The following is a 25712-nucleotide window of genomic DNA, read 5'->3' as shown; positions in this document are numbered from 1 at the left end:
AGTTACTTGATACACTTATAACAGAATATTTTCAATATCTTAAATATGATATTTCATTCTATTAATGATTATTATCAGCTATGCAACATTAAAACTTTCTGCAAATAGCAAGTTTTTTTCAATATTTTTTATTTAACTTATAATATTACATTGTATATCATAAAATGCTATCAGTTACAAACGTTCATTATTACAGTTGGAACTAATTTAATTCAAGCCATATTATTAAAGGACACTAACAGAGCAGTGTATAAAATAAAACAAGCTGTTTACAGTCAATACTTTTAATCATATACAAAACAACACATGGATTAACATTCATTTATGCTGACTTAATCATAATTACGGATACTCAAATTCACATTTAACTAAACAAGAAATGTTTGTAAAACATGTATGCCCCCTATCAGCAGCCAATTAGTCATGTGATAAGGTTATTATGCATGACTTCTGACCCAGTGATCAAACAATTAATAAGGGTTATCAAGTATCTACTGGTCATGACCTTAACCTTTGACCCCTTGACCCAAGACTCAATAGGGGTCATCTGCTGGTCACGACCAATCATCATACAAAGTTTGAAGTTCCTAGGCCTAAGCATTTTTAGTTAATTGATCAGAAACCGTTTTTACCTACAAGGTCAATGTGACCTTGACCTTTGACCACTTGACCCCAAAATCAATAGGTCATCTGCTGGTCATGACCAATCACCATACCAAGTTTGAAGATCCTAGGCCTAAGGGTTCTTTAGTTATTGATCAGAAACCGTTTTAACATACAAAGTCAATGTGACCTTGACCTTTGACCCCAAAATCAATAGGGGTCATCTGCTGCTCATGACCAATCACCATGCCAAGTTTGAAGTTCCTAGGCCGAAGCGTTCTTTAGTTATTGATCAGAAACCGTTTTTACTTACAATGTCAATGTGACCTTGACCTTTGACCCCTTGATCCCAAAATCAATAGGGGTAATCTGCTGGTCATGACAAATCACCATGCCAAGTTTGAAGTTCCTAGGCCTAAGCGTTCTTAAGTAATTGATCAGAAACCGTTTTTACTTACAAGGTCAATGTGACCTTGACCTTTTACCCCTTGACCCAAAACTCAATAGGGGTCATCTACTGGTCACGACCAATCATCATACAAAGTTTGAAGTTCCTAGGCCTAAGCGTTTTTAGTTAATTGATCGGAAACCGTTTTTACCTACAAGGTCAATGTGACCTTGACCTTTGAACCCTTGACCCCAAAATCAAAAGGTCATCTGCTGGTCATGACCAATCACCATACCAAGTTTGAAGTTCCTAGGCCTAAGGGTTCTTAAGTTATTGATTGGAAAGCATTTTTACCTACAAAGTCAATGTGACCTTGCCCTTTGACTCCTTAACCCCAATATCAATAGGGGTCATCTGCTGGTCATGACCAATCACCATACCAAGTTTGAAGACCCTAGGCCTAAGGGTTCTTTAGTTATTGATCGGAAACCGTTTTTACCTAAGAGGTCAATGTTACCTTGACCTTTGACCCCAAAATCAATAGGGGTCATCTACTGATCATGACCAATCACCATATCAAGTTTGAAGTCCCTAGGCCTAAGGGTTCTTTTGTTATTGATCGGATACCGTTTTTACCCAAGAGGTCAATGTGACCTTGACCTTTGACCCCTTAACCCCAAAATCAATAGGGGTCATCTGCTGGTCATAACCAATCACCATACCAAGTTTGAAGTTCCTAGGCCTAAATGTTCTTTAGTTATTGATCGGAAACCGTTTTTGCTTACAAGGTCAATGTGACCTTGACCTTTGACCCCTTGACCCCAAAATCAATAGGGGTCATCTACTGGTCATGACCAATCACCATACCAAGTTTGAAGTTCCTAGGCCTTAGGGTTCTTTAGTTATCACTCGGAAACCATTTGGTCTACGGACCGACAAGTGCAAAGCAATATACCCCCTTTTCTTCGAAATGGGGGCATAAAAATTCAGACTTTAAAAAAAAATCTTTATTTTTCTCTCTCTTAAAGATATATACATGTACATGGGATTTAAACTCCTAACCTGCAAGAACTGAAAGAAATTAGCCTTTACCTTCAGTAAAGAGCCTGGCTAGCCAACCAATCTCTATACTGTTGGTAACTAATTTTTATTTATTTTTTTGTATTTTGAAATGTACATCCCTTTACTTTGAATAGATCCTAACAAATCAAATTTAGAGCAAGGCAAATCTATTTCACAAATTCAGGAAATTAAGTTTTGAATATATGCAAAGCTTTGGTAAATATTTCACATAAAATTGAATTACTCTCCTGATTATGATTATCAAGTAAAAATTTCTTACAAAGCATCTACAATGTACATGTATTGTAATGGGACATTGGTAAATATAAATCAATAAAGTTAAAGGGCAGAACATATGATTTTTGGATTAATTGGTCCTGCGTAAATAATATTGAAAATTTTTACATGAAATAAATAACAATCACACATAAATAGCTAAAATCTGGATTTTTTTCTCTAATTTTTACCTCATTGTTTTTTTAACTTTGCCATTTGAAATAATTTACATCACAACACTCTCTTATCTATATTACAATAAATTAAACAACTATTTATCATCGTTGGAAATGTGGCTCTGACAGTCACAAAAATATATCATCTAAATATAATTAGTAATATGTAAGAAGTAAGCATTCATGAAAAAATATATCATATAAGCTTTACTCTGTTATTCCAAAAATGCAAAATATTATTCCATTCTAAAACATGTTGACCTAATATTTCATGTAAAAGTTTTCCTTATGTTGTTGAAGAGTTAAATGAAAGCCATCAAGCACTGCCAGGGGCTATAATCAATCTATAAACAAGAGCGGCGGCTATTGCAATTCCTAGGGGTATCAGCCAGCCTGACCAACTACTGAAAAATACAACAATAAACGTATTACTGATAAATAACAACAATAACAAACCAATTAAACATAATCATAAACTGGTTTCATGAACTGCAATAAAATGAGAAACAACTAGTTGTTGATCCATATAAAACTGTCTACAATTGCTTCTTTGACAACCACCAAGCACTAAGCTAATGTCAGTCTATTTTTTATTTCCTAAGACAAAGAACATTGTAGTGTAAGAAATTTCAAAGAAACAATTTTTCTTATAGAATTTACCAGGTAATAATTAAATTTCATACACTTGTTACTATATATAGTAACAAAATTGCCTATGATTTCAACTGATTATGAGTGTCACGTGACCTATTATGAGTTTGCGGCCCGGGGCCGAGAACTAGTTATCAGCCCGCAGAACATGTGCACGTTCACAAACTGAAACAATGACGTCATATTTTACGTCATCAAACAGTTAACTGTAAAAGTGAAAGTAGGTTGTCAGCACCAATCGCTTTATTTTTATTATGAGAGCTTAAGCGTATTTAGTACAAACACATTTTTGTTACTATTGAAATTTGAAGAAATAATACGACAAATTCATTCCGAAAAAAAATGAAAATAAAACTTGCTTTTAGATTCTACTGCTTTGAACACTCTAAACATCTCTGTACAGAACAGTAGAAGAGTAGACAAGAATTTCAACGAATGAACTTCACAGTATTTGTTGTTGTTTTTTTTGTTTTTTTTTAAATGCTACTATTAGATCTACCAAGTGTATTAAAGACATTAATACACGTCAGAGTAGGGCCGGAAGGTGATAATCGGCCCTGAATGAATAATGGCCCTCGGGCTAAAGCCCTCGGGTCCATTATTCATTTTGCGGGCCGATTATCACCTTCCAGCCCTCTCCTGCCGTGTATTAACCTCTTATTCATATCTGACTTTAACAGTAATGGTCTTTTATTAATCAAGGCCATAGGTTATACATGTATATTCACCACCTAAATTGTGTTTGTCAAAAAATGAATCAAATCAAGTCAATTAATAACAAAGTCATGACAATTTAAGCAAAATTCTATTATTTGACCTTGACAGTCAAAGCCTTTTTAAAGTTAAATTCATATTAAATTATTCAACATGTCTATTTAACCATAAGTTCCTTTTTTGTCCAAGTATAAATCAAATCTGTAAATGAATAACAAAATTCATCCCTATAAAAACATCAAGTTAAATATCCCCCTCTCGATTCTCACTCTCTCTCTTTTAAGTCTTTCCCCTCTAACTCTTTTAAACCAAATGCAACTCATCTCCAATCACAAAATACAGGCTGTTGACACATTTCTTAGAAATAATTTTGTCTCCTGGGAACCATTTATAGTTTAGTTATCCGATAATAGATATCATAATTTCCAAGGAAAATGACAATGTAGACATTTTCACTCTCCCCAATGTCCCTCGGAGACTTGAATGTCACAGAAAACTATTTAATTATATTTAACAACCAAAATCAGTAAAAGGTGGAAGATTTATGACGTCTCAAGTCGGTGGAGGGGAAACAATATTGTTGTTAGAAGTGAAACAATCTTTTCGGTAAACTTACAAGGGCATATCAGAAGTCCCACAGGAACTATTTGAAGTTATTGAAAGCTTGACAATGATATCAATGAGAGTGGTTCATGGCTAAATTTCAAGATAATATTTCCCAAAGCGAATGCCTTCACTGAATCAAAAACAATTTATCTTTATGAAAATATATAATAAATAAAATGTAAGCACGTTTTCTTAAGTAGTTTTATTGATTATTTTTTCTTCTTCTTTCTTTTCTGAGGGAAATATTTGAGTATCATAAATAAACAATAAAACCAAAAATTAATTAAACCATTGAATAATGATAATCTTTATAGGCTCATTAATGTTTTACACTTCATATCAATAACAATAAAAATTTCAGAACATTCTATATATTAAACACAAATCTTAAGATTATACACATGTAAGGGGGCTTCATACTATTTCTGATTTTTTTTTGTTTTGTCTACTTAAAATGCAATTCCAAGAAGGATAATAACATATTGTAACTTTTTACAAAGACAGTAATTAATAGTATTTGGAGAACTGTTTCCCAAATTTGGATACAAAAAAAAGTAATGAGTTAACAATACAGGAGTAATATGCTAAAAGGTCAAAACGAGACCAGGCCAGAAAATTAAATGGATCTAAATGCTGATAATTATTTATTAGGTTAGAGAAAAAAAGTTTATGACTTCACAATTCATAAAAATATTTGGCCTTTTAGAAACTGAAATACAGCATCAATACCCCACAATGCATCATGCATCATCAGAATTATCTAGGACAAGGTTTAAAATGAGGGTAAATACATGAAGATTTCCATCCTTTCCTAGGGTGCATAAGAGTTGAGGCATTGTCCGATTCCCATCACCTAACTATTTATATTTATCATGTTATGTTAAATGAAGTTTTTTTTTCAGTCTACCTATTTAGAAAAACTACTGCCTTTTGATTTGAAATATTACTATGATTAAAAGGGAACATGTTCTTCTTTCTTGCATCATGACTGAGAAACAACTTTGTAAACTTGTCCTTTTTCCAGAAATCTTGTCTTTATTTCCTACTTTCATTGTTCATTTGTCTCTCAACTCTTAAAGATGAATACCAGGGTTTTACGGGACGCAGAATTCTGCGTCCCTATACGCATAAATTTAGACATGTACGCATATAAGTTATCCACTTGCGTCCAAGTGTACGCACAAAAATAATCCTAGACAATAGATATTATTGTTTCTGACCCGACTTGATTTTATCTCTTTCTTCTCGAAGCTCACAAAATTCCATTTAAATCTAATACAGCGAGCAGAAAATGCTTCCGTTGTTTATTTCGGAAGTGAACATGCGCATGCTATTTGCAAGTGCCCGCTGCAGAAACTGATGACGTTTATCGTGCAAGCTACAGTAACTGATGACGTTTACCGTAAAATCTATTTTAGGTAGCTGTTTTTGGTTTTTTCTGTTGCTATATTTAGACGGACTATTTATAACAAGCAATTACTATTGGTTAGCATATCCAATGTCGATGCGAATGTATTTTGTACATGAACGGCGATAATAAAAAAGGCAGTGCTTTTTGCAAACTTATTTTCATAATGTTATAGAAATTAAGTCACTGGGTATGTTATTATCGTTGGTGTTATAAATATAATGGTTTCGGCGAACTTAACTTTTAACTAGGACATCAAGTATGTTCCAGCTTATGAGGAGGTGCAAAAGCGGTTTCGTCAGCCTTTTGTTATATGATATTTTTAAAAACGCAACATATTTAGCTGACTGGTCTGTAAAGTTATATATTGTGTGTTTACTAGTTCAGCTAAAATATTTACAAATAGATCCGTACAAATTTTCAGTCTGTTGGTGTAATCACCATATCAATAACAAAATATGCTACTAAAACTTGACATTCCAGCCACTCAAAGACTTATAAGCCTTTGAAATAGCACATGATATTATTGTAAAGGGCTACTAAAGGGCTATAAAAAAACCTAGTGATAAAAGATATTGAAATCATATACTTCTTATGAAAACAGTACAATATACATGCATATCTCTTACAGGGTAAATAAATGATTTTAAGCAAAATAGAGTGGTCTTCATAGTCTTTTATAGTGAAAATAATTTTGGACCCCTAAAATTTAGGCCTGGACCCCTACTTTTCTAGGCTGTGCATCCACTGGACCCCTAAAATTTCAAAGAGATGTAAAACCCTGTGGATACCCACTGTTGATTAACATGTAATAATCAAGCAGGAAATTGTTGCTTTGCTCTTCAAACATCACTTACCCTATGGAAAGGCCTTCTGTGTATTTGTAAGTTTCTTTTTATGAAATGCTTCTTGGAAGGCTCTTAAAAACTTCCAAAAATTCTAAATTTTGTAAGGGGAATAACTCACCTGGATTGAGATGCTGGTGCAGATGGAGTTGTCCTTTCCTAAAATATAGAGTACATATTTGATAAAACATAATAAATCAAAACACAGTATTTGAAATACAACTTGTTTTGTTAAAGAAGTATGTTATCAAAGTTTCCTAAATACTACAGCAATGTTTCTGTGTTTTTTGGGGGTGGTTGGGTTTTACACCTAACAAACACAGTATAGGTCAAATGGCAACTAATCAGCTTTTTTGGTGTAGGAAGACCTCAGGTGCCTTTCCATGTATTATTATAGGCATGAATAGACACCTGAGTAGAACCACTGACATTCTGTAAGCTAGCTAGATAGCTTCCTTAAAGTAAAGCTTCCAAAGTCCGTGTTCGGATTCACACCCACAGCCGGATGGGCAAGTGGTTTGAAGTCAACGACTTTAACAACTCAGCCATAGACACCCTTTACATCAATCTAATAACTGTTTTTAATGAAGGGTCATAATAACAATCATTTCAAAAATTATACAAGAGCATCAAATCTGTTTGAGCGAACACAATTTAACCATTTAATCAGATCAGGATTGGTAATGGTCAATATACATTGTAATAGCTCAGGCAGAAGACATGCTCTTATTATTTTCATCCCTAGAGGCTCCTTAAGACCACTTTGGTATAGAATAAGAACCTGTAAATGTTAACATTTTTCTTTATCTCTGTATAAAACAATGGAGACCATGTTATATGAAATTTCATAATCTGGCTAAAGAATAGAATTAAAACACTGTAACACCTCACCTGGACAGTTCTATTTTTTCTCTCAGACTGAAACATAAAAAAACAACATATTAATAATAATTATGTTTGAAATCTTTTGTGACAATAATCACCACGTTTGTCAAAAATTATGCAATCAAAGAATTGACGAAACAATACCCTGTTACAAGAAAATTTTGTTTCTCGTTTTATAAATGTCAAAACTTTTACAAAACTATAACCGATGTTTTTTGCCTTACTAAACAATGTTTCATTCCTACATACCTTCATTGAACAAGTTAAGTCTATTGCCTTTTTTATACTTGATAAGCATTTTAGCAAATCATAGAATTCTTTTTCAAATATACAAAAAAAATTGGCTATCAACACAATACACAATCAAATCAGGTTTTCTGTCAGTAACAAGAAAAAGTATTGCTTAAGATGCATTAAAACAGTAGTGAGTACACAAATTTTCAAGTTATCCTAACAATGCTGATGTCGCTCCGCTTTTAGACTTACAGGTGTCCCATACCTGCAATATTTCAGGCACCAAACTGGAATGCTAGTAGAACCACCTACATGTTTCTATATAATATATTTTTCATGACCTATATTTTTCCATCAGTCTGTCTGTCTGTTAAACTCCCAGTTCTGATGGAGTTCCTGTCATCAAACCTTTACCGCTCGGCCATGGAGGCCCCACACTAACAATTAAACATTGTTTAAAATATAACATTCGTACTGTGCATTCATATAGTGCAACATCCTACCTCGACAATATACCCCCTAAATTTTCTTTTTACTAATTCTTTTGGCCCTCCGGTTTTTAAAGGCCAAAATCTTCAAATGGGATCTGTGGGGATCCCAAACCTTTAAACAAACAAATAAAAGGGAACCCCTTTATTTAAATTTACTTTACCACATTAAATTCTCAGATACACTTTTCCCGGTTTTGAATTTAAAAAAATGCATTTTTAATCTTTGGGGGGTTTAAAAAAATAATAAAATCATAAAAACATGTAACAGTTTTTCCACGTCTGTTTTTTACTTGGACATGCTTTTTTTTGCTTTAAAAGGGTTTGGTTTTTTAAAAATCTCAAAAATTTATTTATCATATTCAAAATTTCCCGACAAAAGTGGGTTTTTTTTTCATTCTTTTTGAAATGGTCCCGGGGGTTTTTTGCCCCTGTTTAAAATTTTGCAATGGGGAAACCCCAATTTGTGAAAAATAGGGCCCATATCAATTACTTAATATATACTACAGAATCAGGAAAAAAAAATGTTAAAATTTACTATGGGTTTGGACAAAAAACCGTATAAGAAAATTTCAAATTTTTAAAATTAGGGCCCTGTATATGTTGTAAAAATTGCTTTCCTTGTTTCTGCATGATTTTACAGCGCTGACATTTTTTGCGTATTATACGAATTTGACCAATTATGATATTATTAGTGTAACGTAAATTGTAGTGAAAAAACAATTTTTTTGGGGTTTTGGGAAAATGGGGCCCTTATTCGCGCCCCAAAAAAAATGTGTGGAAAAAAACACAAACATTTTGATGTCAATTGGGACTTTCATAATCAAGTTATTTGATTACATACTGAAACCCTTGGGGTTAGAGTGGCGAAACCTGCTTTTTGGATAGAAAATTAATCAAATAATTTTGCGGTCGAGGTGCTTTAACAAAATTACATGAATTTTTAAAATTTCAAAATTTAAACGGGCGGCAATTTAAATTTTTAATCAATTTTTAAATACATTTGTACTTAAAACCATTAAATAAGCGAAAAGGGAATTGCTTTTACATGAAATTTTTTAAATGATTTAATTTTCTTCCCAAAAAATTCTCATTCAGGATTTTACATATTTTTTTCAATATTTTAACAAATTTTAAGGGTTGGAAGCTATTGGGCTTTTTGGGAAAAAACATTTAACCCTTTTCCTGGAAGCCAAACCGGTTACCTTGAAAAAGGGGGAATTTGGTTTTTTGGTTTTCCTTTTCAGGGGAAAAACCAACCCAATTTCCCCCTTGACGGGTTTAAACCCCATGCCCCTAAAATGTTTTTGAAATCATAAAATTACAAAGACCCGTTTTATAGATGATTTTTTGCTAACTACTCGGCCACGCCACCATTTTCAGGACATAAAGGGGTTAAAATAAAAAAACTAACCCACAAGTCAAGTTGCACTATCATCACAAAATAAAAGGAAAATTTGGGAAAGGGCCCACTTACCAGTTTTGCTCCAGCAAAATTTTTTCAACCCCCAGGGATGCTGGAAATCAAAAAAAAAATTTTTTGTTTGACCCCTTAAAAATTAAATTTAAAGGGTAGTTTTGGGAAAAATTTAAAAAATTACCTTTTAAATAAACAAAAAAAAGGGTATAAAAATTTTTTTTATTTCAAGCTATCGGGTTTAAAATGGCAAAATTATCCAATTAAAAAACACCAAAACTATTGCCCTTTTGGGAATATCTTACTTCTTTTTAAATTTTAGGGTTTTTCATTTAAAGCTAAGCATACCCCCTTTTTGGTTTGAAAATGCTTTAAAAATTTGGGTTTTAAAATTTTAAACCCTTATGAGTTTTCCATTTTTTTTTATAGGGGCTTGAAAAATCTTTAACTTCAAACGGGTTTGGGAAAGGGTTTTTTACATGTTTATTTTATCTTAAATCTTTTTTTTTTTTTGGGTTTCAGAAAGTGACTGTGAATGTACTTAAAAAAAAATTTTAAACTCTTTTGTCAATAGTAATTTTTTACGTGAAATTTTTAAATTTAAATTTCAATGTGAAAAACCAACAGGGGCTCAAAAACTTTTATCATTTCCCCCTTTTCCCAATGTTTTTGAAAAGTCTTTTTTTTCCCTCATTCCTAATTGAAAATTACTAAATAAAAAATACTGAAAAACCCAATTCTAAAAATTTTTCAAAAAAAGGGCCCTTTTTTCACTGTTATGGTTTTTTAAAATTTTTAAAAGATGCCCCTAGAACATTGCTTCTTTTTTTCTTTAAAACCCACTGCATAATAAAAATATGAAAATTTTTCCCCAAATTTTAATGAAACATTGCTAAAATTCCCAATTCCATGGGTATGGGTCATGTTCCCAAAATCCTGGAAAAAAAACCCTGACTCCAGATTATAGTTATTATAAAGAAGACAGATGTTGGGTTGAAATGAGTACCATTATGTGTGCATAACTGATCAGTCAAAATTAATTGAGTTACACACCTAAAATTGACAAGAAATAACAAGAGGGCCATGATGGCCCTGAGGTCGCTCACCTGTATATAGCCCCCCCCCACCCCCGGGCCAATTTTTACCCAAGGGCTTTTTTATTTGTTTATTTGAACAGACTTGGTAGACACCCATAAGAAGATGTTTCATGCTAAACATCTAAGTTCTAGCTCATTGGGTTTTTTAAAAGAAGATTTTTAAAGTTTTTACTATACACATATAGTAAAAAACAATGACACCCTGGGGCAGGGCCAGTTTTAACCCCCGGGCTTTTATTTGAACAAACTTTGTAGATATTTACTTAAAGATGTTTCATGCTTAATATCTAAACTCTAGCTATTTGGGTTTTTCAAAGAAGATTTTAAGTTTTTGCCAAACACATATAAGGAAAATCAATGACCCGCCGGGCGGGGCCAGTTTTGACCCCAGGGCTTTTATTTGAACATACTTGGTAGACACCCATTAGAACATGTTTCATGCTAAATATCTTAGCTCTAGCTTATTGAGTTCTTTAAAAGAAGATTTTTTAAGTTTTTACTATAATATGCATATAGGGAAAATCAATGACCCCCTGGGGCGGGGCCAATTTTGACCCCAGGGCTTTTATTTGAACAAACTTGGTAGACACTCATTAGAAGATGTTTCATGCTAAATATCTTAGCTCTAGCTCTTTGGGTTCTTTAAAAGAAGATTTTTTAAGTTTTTACTATATGCATATAGGGAAAATCTATGACCCCCTGGGGCGGGGTCAATTTTGACCCTAGGGCTTTTATTTGAACAAACTTGGTAGACATTCACTAGAAGATGTTTCATGCCAAATATCTAAGCTCTAGCTCTTATGGTTCTTTAAAAGAAGATTTTTTAAGTTTACTATATGCATATAGGGAAAATCAATGACCCCCCGGGGCGGGGCCAATTTTGACCCCAGGGCTTTAATTTGAACAAACTTGGTTGACACTCACTAGAAGATGTTTCATGCTTACTAACTTAGCTCTAGCTCTTTGGGTTCTTTTAAGGAAGATTTTTTAAGTTTTTACTATATGCATATAGGGAAAATCAATGACCCCCCGGGGCGGGGCCAATTTTGACCCCAGGGCTTTTATTTGAACAAACTTGGTAGACATTCACTAGAAGATGTTTCATGCTCAATATCTAAGCTCTACCTCTTACGGTTCTTTAAAAGAAGATTTTTTAAGTTTTTACTATATGCATATGATATAGGGAAAATCAATGACCCCCTGGGGCGGGGCCAATTTTGACCCCAGGGCTTTTATTTGAACAAACTTGGTAGACACTCACTAGAAGATGTTTCATGCCAAATATCTAAGCTCTAGCTCTTAGGGTTGTTTAAAAGAAGATATTTAAAGATTTTTCTTTCGGTTGCCATGGCAACCAGAGTTCTGCATGGAATTAAATTCTTTGAACAATTTTTAAAGGTGACCACCAAAGGAACATTCCTGTGAAGTTTGGATGAAATTGGCTCAGTGGTTTATGAGGAGATGTCATTTAAAGCAAAAGTTTACGGACGGACGACGGACGGACGGACGCCGGACGAAAAGCGATCACAAAAGCTCACCCTGTCACTTTGTGACAGATGAGCTAAAAATAAATAAAACTAATATTTAACAGATTTCTTCCTTTAAAAAAAAAAAGCTGAAAATAAGGGCATTTTAGTTTTGTGTTTTTACTGACTATATAATGCAGTGTCCAACCTGACAAAGAAGAGAACTTTAAACTGAAGTCAGAGTCCTGTCATTGATTAAAAGGGATCGAAGCAATTTCATACATGCTAGATATCATTTGATGATACAAATTCAGGATTGCATCACTTGTACTTTGTGTGCTTTTTATTGAACTTCTGTATATTATGAAAAGTATCACTTGTACTTTGTGTGCTTTTTATTGAACTTCCCATATATTATGAAAAGTATCACTTGTACTTTGTGTGCTATTTATTGAACTTCCGTATATTATGAAAAGTATCACTTAATTTGCATCATAAACTGCTTAAAACATTGTTACTTTGCATGACCAATTGTTTACATATACGCAAGTGAGAAAATATGAAGAACAGTAACTTTAATGACTAACTTTTGTCTTTGTTAAACAATGAATATCAATATGCACTTAAAATCTTGTTTCTTTGTTAAACAGTGAATATGCATTTAAATATTTTGTTTATCTTGTTATCAGAAGTGCACTACTTTAAGACTGTGAATTCAATATTATGAATTTTTATATAAGCCCAGCTAATAACTTATTTAGAGATAAAAAATTGGCAAATTTATGTTTACTCTGCATGTGATTTTAGCCTGGAACCCCGTTGTATCGATCTATTTACCCATAAATCACAACTACATTAAAAAAATTCAAATCTCCCTGAATATTTATTTTGTATCATTTATTTTGATCCTTTTGCTATAATATTTACATGGCAAATATCACTGATAAATACTTTTTAGCTTTGGAATATACGAATATTTACAGACATGTCAAACAGGTTGAAGAATTAGGTCACGCCATTATATCGATGCATTGTGAGAATCGCTCAGTTAGCCAAAGTTTGGGAAGCCTTAACCATCTTTATGTTAGCTATTTCAGTCAATTGGAAACATAGATGTCTGTTTTAAAATGTCAGCACACATTTAGGAACTTTTAACAGACAGTAAATGTACTTTTAATAAGAACACATTATTTATAAGACTATTTTTAGTATTTATTATCTACAACGTCTTACGGTATTGGAAACATGTTTATGACGTCTTACGGTAGTGGAAACATGTTTATGATCATTTTTACGGCACAAAAATAAATGCGAAAGATTTTCGTGACACTGTTGTAAATGTTAACAATCAGTAGGTGATGTATTTTGCAAAAAATCTAAAGATTTGTAAATAGATCGATACAATGAATAGCACGATACAATGGGGTTCCACTATACTCACTTTAGGACAAATGATCTGAACTTTTTTTACCATTTTGGACAACTGTCCCTAGGAGAGAAGATCTAGAAACCAAAAAAGTTGATAAGTACTTAATATATTAAAGTTTTAGTTATCCTAGAATAATACCTGACAAACTGCATGTCAAAATAAAATTATGCCAGAGGTCATAAAGTAGGACACATTGTACATACACACATAAACGGGTGGTGATTATCATGGCAAACTAAATCAATCAAACCAATTGTAAATAATTCCTAAAAATCAATATATACAAAAGCTTTATCTAATCACTACATCCCAATGCAATCGATCTCTACATCTATACCCCACCCACTGAAACACCAACCCTAACCCGGTGACACCAACAATGTGTAAAGTACATTCTTACCTCCTCTAAAAATTTTGTCACATCATACACTTTATCATAAATGACAAGAAATGTCGATTTCGAGTCATCATGTCCTTTGACTTCTTTTAAAGTAAATGTTTTAGTTTCTGTCATTTTCGTTTTTGCAGTCGCACAATTTCCAATCAACTTCCGGTGTATTTACAGGTTGAACACACATATGTAATTTTCATCCGTACTGTAGGCATAGCGCCACTACCGTTTTTTCCTATGCGTCTAGCTTACTCAGAGAAATGTCTTTGGCTTACACTATTTTTCACTTACTATTTTCACATTTTTTTTTTAATTTTACTTTCTTTTTTCATTTAATATCTTATGTTTTGTTTTATATTGATTTTTCGATGTAGGTCTGATATTTGCAAGCAAACCAAGTCAAATAAATAGGTTCAAAACAATTGCATGGTTATTTATGCAGACGATACCATGTACTTTTTCTTATTCTCTGGCAATTGTGCGCTTTTGTGGTAAAGACGGTTCATATGATATTATAGGATTATTGTCATAGTTTATCAGTTTCTTATAGTTTCTGTTCTTATCATTTTCAGATCTTGATCATTGTGTAATACAGTTGAATAAAGATACTTACAAATAGATATAACTCTTATTTATGATCAAGATACAGTGACGCAAGAACAATGCCTGTCGTACAGTGTCCATTTCCCGACTGTGACTACAGCACCGCTGACCTAGATGCAGCGATTGTTGCGGCACTCATCACAGCCCACAGTGCTGTACACACAAATGCACCTGTTTTGACTGCAAAAGTGGAGAAAGTGAAGCGACCTACCGTGACCGCCGCTGGAACCAGCGAGGACTGGGCCTACTTTCTATCACGCTGGACAGACTATGTGGCCGCAACCAAACTGAAGGGCAAGGACAAAGTCATTCAGTTGCTTGAGTGTTGTGACGAACCCCTACGCAGAGACCTGACTCGAACAACAGGTGGCAAATTAACTGAAAAGGCAGTAGACGATGTATTAGCCGCCATTCGAAAACTTGCTGTTCGTGAAGAGAACACAATGGTTGCTCGTGTGACATTACATAACATGAGACAAGACCGTGATGAGTCAGTCAGAAACTTTTGGTGCACGTCTCAGAGGACAAGCTGACATTTTGCAAATTCGTGATTGACTGCCCTGACTGTAATGCCAAAATCAACTACACAGATGCCATCATGCGCGACGTCCTCACACGAGGTGTTGTTTGACCCTGATATTCAGTTAGACCTACTTGGGGACAAAAATCAAAATATATACTTTGGAGGAAGTATTTCAATTCGTTGAAGCGAAAGAAGCAGGGAAACGTTCAGCTTCAAGGCTTTTGGATTCTCATTCGGTTGAGGCAGCCAGCTCCTACAAAAGGTCCAAGCAAGCTCTCAGCAAGGACAATCAAGACCTGTGTTCTTATTGTGGGAAACGTGGTCATGGCAAGAAAAGTGTGGCACAACTGCGTAAGACTCAGTGTCCTGCATTATGGCCACAAAGTGTGAACTTTGTCATCGAGATCACCCATTTCGAGAATATCTGCCGCAGCAAGGACAACCCAAAACGCCAAGTACAGTCTAGCCAACACAACTTTGACAAAGAAAGTGCTGTGTTTAACACATTGTGTACACTGAATTCCCTTCAAAACCACAGCATGACAATCTAAACACTATTCAAACCGGAAAACGGCAAAGTATTTCACTAGATCATCACATCTATGACAGCATGACAGACACGTGGTTTCGCAGAAACTCAAAGCCTCAGCCATTTGTGAACATTACTGTGCGAGCTCTTCCTGAAGATTACTCAGCCTTTGGGGGTCGACCTGCCAACACCGTCAGCGCCCACCATTGTTCCTGCTATGGCTGACACCAGTTGTCAGAGCTGCCTTGCCGGTCTTAAAGTTATTCATCGCATAGGACTATCTAGATCTGACCTTATCCTGTGACAATGCGCATGCACACAGCTAACAATGACGGTATCAAGATTCTTGGAGCCTCTTTACTACGGTTCTCAAGCAAAGACAGTAGTGGTAGAAGTGGTGGAAACGAGGCAGATGACATATGTTACAGACTCTTCAGACAAGCTGTTTCTGAGCAGAGAGGCATGTGTACAGCTAGGTATCATCAGCAATAGGTTTCCTGAGATACAGCCCTTACAAACCGGTACCGCAGCTGTCCATGGAGAGAACACTGCGCCATGCGGATGTCCTGAGCGCCAATCTCCACCTCCACCGCCAAGTGTTCTGCCATTTTCACCTACAGAAGAAAACCGCTCAAAACTACAGGAGTATCTTTCTTGATTACTACAGGTCCAGTACATTCAACACATGTAAACACCAGCCTCTGCCTCTAATGGATGTCCCACCTATGAAGTTTATGGTGGATCCAAACGCTGAACCAGTGGCCTATCACACACCAGTACCCGTTCAATACACTGGCGAGCTGCAGTAAAAGAAGGCCTTGATCAAGATGTACGGTGGGCGTGCTGGAACCAGTCCCCATTGGAGAACCTGTCACATGGTGCCATCGGATGGTCATATGCGCTAAGAAAAAATGGACAGCTCAGACGAACAGTTGACTTCCAAGCTCTCAATGCACATGCCACACGTGAGACCCATCACACACCTTCCCCATTCCTCCAAGCGCGATATCGGTTCCAAATGGGAAGAAAAAGACAGTGTTTGATGCCTGGAATGGCTATCATAGTGTCCCACTATATGAAGAACACCGATATCTTACAACATTCATCACGCCATGGGGAAGATACCGATACAAAACCGCCCCACAAGGCTACATTGCCTCAGGTGATGGTTACACAAGACGCTATGATGAGGTAGTTACAGACATTCCAAACAAAACCAAGTGTATTGATGACGCCTTACTCTGGGCAAATGACCTAGAAGAAAGTTTCTTCCAGGCAGTGCGTTGGCTTGACGTCTGTGGAAGGAACGGTATAACACTAAACCCAGAAAAGTTTGTCTTCGGAGCAGATGAGGTCGAGTTTGCCGGCTTTGAAATCACTCGTGATGAAGTCAGACACTGTCAGAGATACCTGCAAGCCATCATGGACTTTCCCACACCAAAAGACATCACAGACGTGCGTTCATGGTTTGGCCTTGTAAATCAGGTGTCATATGTTTTCAGTATGGCAGAGCGCATGTTACCATTTCGGGATCTCTTGAAGCAAGGCACTGTTTTCCAGTGGAATGAACATCTTCAGACATTATTTGAGGAGTCAAAAGCACAGATTGTAAAAGAAATAGAAGAAGGTGTTCGCATCTTTGACCCTGATAGACCCACATGTTTGACAAACTGACTGGTCTAAAATCAGGTATCGGGTTCTGGCTCCTTCAGAAACACTCTAAATGTGATAAGACAGAACCTTTTTGTTGTCCATCTGGATGGAAGATCACACTTGTTGGCAGGAGATTCACTTATTCAGCAGAATCTCGCTATGCACCTATCGAGGGTGAGGCACTAGCAGTTGCAGATTCCCCTGGACAAGGCCAGATACTTTGTATTAGGATGCAAGGACTTAACCATTGCGGTTGACCATAAAACACTTCTTAAGATCTTCAGTGACGATCTCTTGAGGACATTTCCAACAATCGTCTGAGAAAACTTTAAGGAGAAAGCACTAAGATACAAATTTCGTATGGTCCACATCCCTGGCGTCAAACATCGTGCTACAGACTGCCTTTCACGCCATGCTATTAGTGATGCAGAAAAACTTATCTTACCTGATGATGTTGCGCAAGTGACCAATCACAGAACTCCAGAGAGCTTCCATCTGGAAAATTTCAAATACTCAATACATTCAAAGAAGTGCAGAGACGGAAACATGATTTCAACTGCTGTTGCATCATCGAACACCATTGGCCTGAAGTCGGTGACCTGGGATAGAGTTCGTTTAGCTACAGCCAGTGACCAGGATATGCTTCTACTGAGTGAGATCATAGAAGGTGGAATGCCACAGCACCGTCATGAAGTACCAGAATCTCTACGACAGTATTTCCAGTACCGTGAAGGCTTGTCAACCACTGATGGGGTTATTCTGTACAAGGACCGTGTAGTTATCCCGCAATCACTCAGGAAGGAAGTTCTAGATGCCTTACATTCAGCTCACCAAGGTGTTACATCCGTGATAGCTCGAGCTGAGACATCTGTGTTTTGGCCAGGAATCACGCCTGACATAAACATTCTTCGTGCAGGATGCCAACAATGCAACCGCAATACACCGTCCAACCGAGTGCTCCACCAGTTCCACCAATGAGCCCTGAGTATCCTTTCCAGTGCATCTGTGCTGATTACTTTACTTACAAAGGTAACCATTACCTGGTGGTAGTGGACCGCTACTCAAACTGGCCCATCGTAGAGCAGTCAGCCGTTGGAGCTCAAGGACTGTTAACTTGCCTCAGACGCATCTTTGTTACATACGGGATACCTGATGAACTTGCATCTGACGGGGGACCAGAATTCACAGCTACAGCTACAAGGCAGTTCTTAAGTGACTGGGGTGTGCATCATAGATTATCCTCAGTAGCCTTCCCTCACAGCAACTGCAGAGCAGAGATTGGAGTCAAGACAGTCAAACGCCTTCTAATGGACAATACTAGCTCTTCTGGCGACATTGATACCGACTCTTTCCAGCGAGCCATGCTACAATATAGAAATACACCAGACAGAGACACGAAGCTCTCCCCAGCTGTATGCATATTTGGTCGACCAATCAGAGATTTCATCCCAATTCCACCTGGGAAATACAAGCCTCACTCAACATGGCAAAACACATCCCTTGCCCGTGAAGAGGCATTGCGCAACAGACATATGCAATGTGCAGAACGACTGTCGGAACATACGCAAAGACTACCTCCTCTTTCTGTTGGAGACCACGTTCGGATGCAGAACCAAATTTGCTCATTCCCTCGCAAGTGGGATAAGACACGAGTAGTAATTGAGGTGCGCCAGTTTGACCAGTACGTTGTGCGCATTGATGGTTCTAGACGTGTCACTCTGAGGAACAGGAAATTTCTTCGCAAATATGTTCCAGTTCAGTTGCCGCCAAAGCGGCTTAGCATAGACACTGACACTACGCTACATCAACCATCGTTTTCTGTTTCCCCTACTGTTACTACGGACACAACAGTGAAGCCTGGATTAACAACTCCAACGAAAACAGTCACAGTGCCAGAACAATCACCCGGGCCTGCATGCCCGCCTGCCATGGAAGCCTCACACGAGACACCTACTTGCACCCAGGTACAAAGCCCATGTCGTCAGCTCGCATACTCTGAACCAAGAACTCAAGATGCCATCTCACTGCCAGATGTTGCCACAGGCCCACCTTGTGCTAAAGCAACCGTTGTTCCATCGCCAACAGTTGAGTCTACTTCCACACCGCCACGACGGTCCAGCCGCATAAGACATGCCCCAGAATGGCAAAAAGACTTTGTTTGTGAATAAATGCACACACCATGAACTCTACTATCAGTGTATAAAGTGAATAAATGAAGACTTTCAACAGTCAATATTCTATAAGACAATGATAAATCATTGGTTATTAATATTATCATGTGTTTCTTTACTTTTAAGTTAAATATCAGTCTTTTTCATTCAGTTCATTATGTTCATAAACTAAATAGATACTGCCTGCCAAAAGACTTGGGGGGAGATATAGGATTATTGTCATAGTTTATCAGTTTATTATAGTTTCTGTTCTTATCATTTTCAGATCTTGATCATTGTGTAATACAGTTGAATAAAGATACTTACAAATAGATAGAACTCTTATTTAGATATGACTGAGCTTTAATTTATATGAAATCAACATGATAAAAATTTTACAGTAAATAAGCTGTAATATATTTATAATTGTCCGAAAATATCATTGAACTTTTTTGCAGCAATTGTTTGCTTAGTATTTTTTTGCTTATTGGCGTCCGGCGCCCCTTTATGGAATGAAATCAGATTTTGTGAAAGGGCGACAGCAACTTCTCGAGCCTTTTAGTCGGTCATAATAAAATCCGATCATTCCGATCGGTATGAAGGCGCTTGATTATTATTAATTAATGCGTGGTACAATAAACAGCGAACTTGCAAACATTTTCAAATGAAATAACCTTTTCCGTCAATAAATCGCGCTCTTCGTTTTTGTATTTTCTGATCGCAGATCAGATAATACATAGCTAACATCCACGGTCTAACACAAAATTTCCTAACAGTCCTAACAACGCAAATTAGTTCTCACTCAAAACTGCTTAAAAACCAGCAATTTAAAAGAAAGAACAATTTTTTGTTACAAGTGTCCAACAAATTACTACACCTTCAAACTTTTAAAGTAGCGTTGGCTTATAGAGTTGTCAATAAACGCACACTCACAAACTACGCGGATGAATATGATTTTAATCAATGAAAATGCTATTTTTAGCGATGTCGATTACCGAATACTACACAAATAAATCTGACTGCCGAGTTGTTGAATATATAGTTTCTATATGTTGGACTGTTTGGGCGAGAAGATTTTTGCTAAATTATTTACTTCAATTTTAAACAACAGGTTTACCCTGAACAAAATACCTCGAAATTACCCTAACCCGAAATGCAATGGAAATTCTAAATTTAGAATCACTTGATTTTATTCAGCATTTGATTTTAAAACTTCTCCGTGGTGCAGGGGTAACGCGCTCGTTTGGTGTCTGAGAGGTCTGGAGTTCAAATCCCAGTAGAGTCAACATTTTTTTAATTCTTTTTTTAAGTGTCTTTGTTAAGGAAATAGCCACGATATGGAAGGATTAAGTGTGGCTATTATAAAAAATTAACATAATTTTTTTTGATGCAACTCTAGTTATGCAAAATTCCGTATGTATCAAACTCTGGTGCCATGCAAGATGACTTATAGTACATAAAAATAAACTTATACAGGAAAACACATACAGATATACAGTACGCTTTAGATTGCAGGGATCAGAAAATACCACTGAGCTTGCAGCCCTTTGATTTTTATTTACACAGTGGGTTAGGCCGCTATTCCATTTATACGTGATCAGTGGTCCGCGTCAGTGATCCGTGTCCGGGCATGTCCGTGGGTATTATTCCATAGGTACGTTATTTTCTATATACTTTTAACTGAAGTATGGCGAACAGAGGATAATTATTTTATAGAATATGATATAATTTCATTCTAATACCAAAAACAGTTGTAACATCAAAGAATTAGGTAACAAACATTGAATATCAGTTAGGTTTTCAAATAACATCTCTTTAGCAACCGATGACCAGATGTTGTTTTTTTTAATCTGTCATTGCTGCATCATAAACTTATATGTTCTCCTACACTATTTTGGTGACATCTTTAGTATTTTCTTTCGAAATCGATAAAGTATTTAATTTCGTTCGAGGCATTTTGTAGGGATGAGACATGTCAGTAACTGTCCGCGTCCGTAAAAAATCGCTCATCCTGCGAAACATCGCGGATGCCGTCGCGGAAGTGGATGGTAAACGGACAAAAGGAATAGATTCAACGTATTCTTTGATTAGCGAATCGGTAACGGATGCGGACGACGGACGCAGACCACTGATCACGTATAAATGGAATAGCGGCCTTTATGGAATGCCGGTAGGGACATGCCACTTTGCTTATTTGCCAACTACTTAATTGCTTATTTGCTAATTGCTGATTTGCCAATTTGCTGATTTGCCAATTTGCTTATTTGCTAATTGCTTATTTGCTTATAGATCTACATAAATTTTTATGCTATCGTCGCCTGGCGACAGGTCCGACTCGCGAAGTTCTTGTTTGATATAAAATAACAAGTCTTTGTAGACTTTATATCAAGCTCATGAACCTATATCATGTTATTATGTTTCTAAAGTTTTGTTAATTATAACTTGTGACAATTATGATCAATCTATCATTACCTAGAATATAGGTAGAAAGACAGATGGATACATTTTAATCAGTTTCGAAGAAAATAAATTCAGTTTCAGAAATTAGTTGTTTTTTTAATTATCTCGAGTTTCAGTTTTAGCTCCACTATTCAGAGAATAGGGATGCTATTCTACCCACCACTGCATTGGTTTTCTTGGTAACTTGTTTTTCTGTCATATCTCTGTTACTTTTGCTGATTCATGCATCTTACTGCAACTTTGCATAAACTTTGCGTTAAGTATGCATACAAAGTACATGAAGAAGCTGTGCCTGTTATATACTGAATGTCAAGGTCACCAATGTATTGTACTGAGAAACCTTTGTTTTTCTGTCATATCTCTGTTACTATTGCTAACTGTAACTTCACATAAGCATTAAATAGGCAGCATGCATACACAATATTCAAAGAGGCTTTGTCCATTATACCCTAGGTCATGATCATGGTCATGGTCACTTGATAGCATGTATAATGTACCAGGTACGTATATTAACATAATATACGTACCTGAATGTACAACATGAAGAAATGGAAAAGTGTGACCAAATTTCAAAACATTGAACCAAAGCAAAATGTTGATGCACACACTGTGAGACATAAGTGATCTCAAAATCTTACAGAGCTAAAAACGAAGCCTATTGCTTAAGTGCAAAGACAAACACCCGTGTTAAGCATGCACCAAATGTATCATTCGTGATACTATGTGTACGTACCACTAAAATGAGGCCCTTTGTGACAAATCTGCTGGAAATAAAGACATTTTATATGCCATAAAATAAGAAATAGTTTTGTTTTCAAGTTCTTTTATTTTCAATTTTTTTCCCAATAATTTTCACTTATATATGACTAATCAAGTGTTTATTATGCCATCAATCTCTGACTTAAGCTGCACAAACAGATCTATAGCTGCAACACATTATAAGGCATTCTCAAGCACAGATGCTGGCGGGTCAGGTCCTGCCCCTAACGTAATACGCGTCTGTAAACACTATATCAAAACTATTTTAATATTTATTTAAATACGAATTGGTCATGTGTTACAACGATAAAACCATTAAATACTTTATTGAAAACCATTAAATACTTTATTGAGACTTGGTACGTGGTTTATGGTATTTTTTCATACCGGTATATGTAAAAATTGCTTGAAAACCAGTTTTAACGATGTCCAATTCGTGTTTAAATATTTTAAATAGAGTGTTTACAGGGGCACGTATCACGTTGGGGTACGGGATCTGACCCCAAGCGTCTGTGTTCTCAATGACATATCATCCATCAGTTGTAGACATATATCTGCGTAGGCATCACTGCAACTAAATTCATTGACCAACAGTATTCTTGGAAAAACACTGAATTTACAAGAATACTGTTGGTAAAAGTTAACAATTGTCTGTAGTCAGATTTTCCATATACTTCCGGCACAGTGTAAACTATTTCTATTGCAAAAAAAGCAAATTAGCAATTGGCAAATAAGCAAATACGTAAACCAGCGGTTAACAAATAAGCAAATTAGCAATTCAGCAATTGGCAAATAATCAAATTTGTCATTAAGCCTACCAACCATTGGCAAATAAGCAAATCGGCAATTAGCAAATAAGCAATTCAGCAATTGGCAAATAAGCAAATTGGCATGTCCCTACCGGCATTCCATAGGCCTTATTATGGTTGGCGTCCGCGCCGAAGCGCAGCGCCCTTATGGAATGAAATCAGATTTTGTGAAAGGGCGACAGCAACTTCTCGAGCCTTTTAGTCGTTCATAATCAAAGCCGATCATTCCGATCGGTATGAGGGTGCTTGATTATTAATTAAGAATGAAATGTCGCGATATGTTACAATGAATAGCGAACTGGAGAATTTCGCAATGCAAACATTTTCAAATCAAATAACCTTTTCCGTCAATAAATCGCGCTCTTCGGGGTTTTTGTTTTTTTTTTCGCTTGCGGAAAAAAAACTTACTCACAATGCGAAAAAACAAAAAACATCGAGCTTGTCCCATTTTCCCCCATTTACATCTGATACACGATACATGTGCGTAGCAAAAAAAATAGTTCTTAAGTATTTCTAACTAAATACAATGTTGTTTTGTCAATGTTTAGCTTTGTATGGATCTGTTTCTCAACACCATTATGTAGGAAACAAGACGATAAACAAATTACTACTATATACACTGTTTGAAATGCTTGAAAACAAAGTGTAGGGATATTTCTCTAAACGTAGCTGTTTATGCAAATGAGGAGTCGTTCGGAAGTTTCCGCCAAACATCGGAAGATTTCCTGCGCTTTACGGGCATGTGACTACCAGATAGCGTGGGTATTCTGACACCAAAAAAATAACTCTGAATTACTTTCAGCGATTTCCATATTACCAATAAGTTAAACTACGATAGAATCATTTTTTCTCTTTTATGACTGATTAATTTGTGTAATTTTATCAATATATTATGCACTTACGCATGAATATATAGTATTTCATCACTGCGTAAGAATCGGAAATAGTTCCAGACCCTGAGAAAGACGCCATTTTATGCAAGACCGGAGCGGAAAACAACAGAATATTTTTACGGTAATTTAGTGTTTTATTAGTTTTCTGAATGTTGTATTATTTTTCGCTATTATATTAATGTTTTTGTAGCAGTGTATGTGAATTTATACTGTTTTTGTTGTTTTCAAAACCATTTATTAACGTTTTTGTTTAAAAGTCTGTGAATTTTCGCGAGGAATGATTTTCTTCATGCTTAGAAGACTTGTAGATCTAGTGGAATAGACAATCTATGTTAAATTAGAAGTAATATATTTCAGATAATTCTATATGATTACTGTGTGAAACCCCTTTTTTCGACCACTGCAACGTGTACGTTCTCTTGCGAGTTCAACATCCGGTTTATTTCAGTCACTTTATTGCGAGCATATCCGGGATAATTCAACATGTACGGTCTCTTGCATTACCGGAAGTAGACCCTGTTAGTACACATTGAGTACCTATCAATAATTTATGTGCATTTTCACATAATTTTATTTCTGTGTGAAAAAGTCTTCATTGTTTTCTGTGATCCTTGTATTGTAGAACTTTGATTAAATTTGACATTTCCAACTATGGAGACATCTTTGACGCTTTACTTTGAACTTTATTGAGCAAAGATATATTTTTAGGGGAACAGCGCTTAAATTCTTCGTGAAGATATTCAATGCGGCTGCTTATTTCTCAGACTGGTCTTGCGACATTAAGCAATCTGCATCTTGCAAGGTTGAACAGTCCGCATTTTTTCTCTTGTAAGCGAAAGTAGTCTTGCTTTTTTGCAGTTGCATTAAATTGACTGAGATATAATAAAAGAGGTATATGTGAATAACAAACTTGGAACTGAACTTGGAATTGAGTATTATAACTTGGATTTAAATATCTTGGAATTTAAAGCTAGGAGGCTACTAATATAACTTGAAACTGAACTTGGAATTGAATAAATAACTTGGATTGAAATATCTTGGAATTTATATAACTTGGATTGAAATATCTTGGAATTGAATTAAATCAAAAGAACTTTGAATTGATCTTTGAGTTGATTAATATTTATTACCTGGAATTGATACTTGGATTTGAAGTCAATATATTTTCACATATTCATTGAAGTTTTGAATGAAAGA

General features: G+C 35.8%; 2 protein-coding genes across 2 annotated transcripts; one reads left to right on the top strand and one right to left on the bottom strand.

Moving 5' to 3' along the window:
- Window positions 1–268: 268 nt before the first annotated feature.
- On the bottom strand, window positions 269–14323 carry LOC132760582 (cytochrome b5-like). Its single transcript, XM_060752584.1, has 4 exons — window positions 14083–14323; window positions 7621–7647; window positions 6851–6888; window positions 269–2909 (listed from the first exon to the last, which is right to left on the bottom strand). The coding sequence occupies exons 1-4, from the start codon at window positions 14257–14259 to the stop codon at window positions 2822–2824; spliced, it is 330 nt and encodes a 109-aa protein (XP_060608567.1). The 5' UTR covers window positions 14260–14323; the 3' UTR covers window positions 269–2821.
- A 4095-nt stretch (window positions 14324–18418) lies between these two features.
- LOC132760580 (uncharacterized) lies at window positions 18419–19612 on the top strand. The gene has a single exon (XM_060752583.1). It carries the CDS (start codon window positions 18419–18421, stop codon window positions 19610–19612), a length of 1194 nt encoding a protein of 397 aa, XP_060608566.1.
- Window positions 19613–25712: the final 6100 nt, after the last annotated feature.

Source organism: Ruditapes philippinarum, unplaced genomic scaffold (genome assembly GCF_026571515.1).
Source record: "Ruditapes philippinarum isolate M1 unplaced genomic scaffold, ASM2657151v2 ctg1741_1_1_1_1, whole genome shotgun sequence".
Lineage (NCBI taxonomy): Eukaryota > Metazoa > Mollusca > Bivalvia > Venerida > Veneridae > Ruditapes > Ruditapes philippinarum.
The sequence above is the reverse complement of the archived record's forward strand: the minus strand, read 5'-3'. Positions and strand labels throughout refer to the sequence as shown.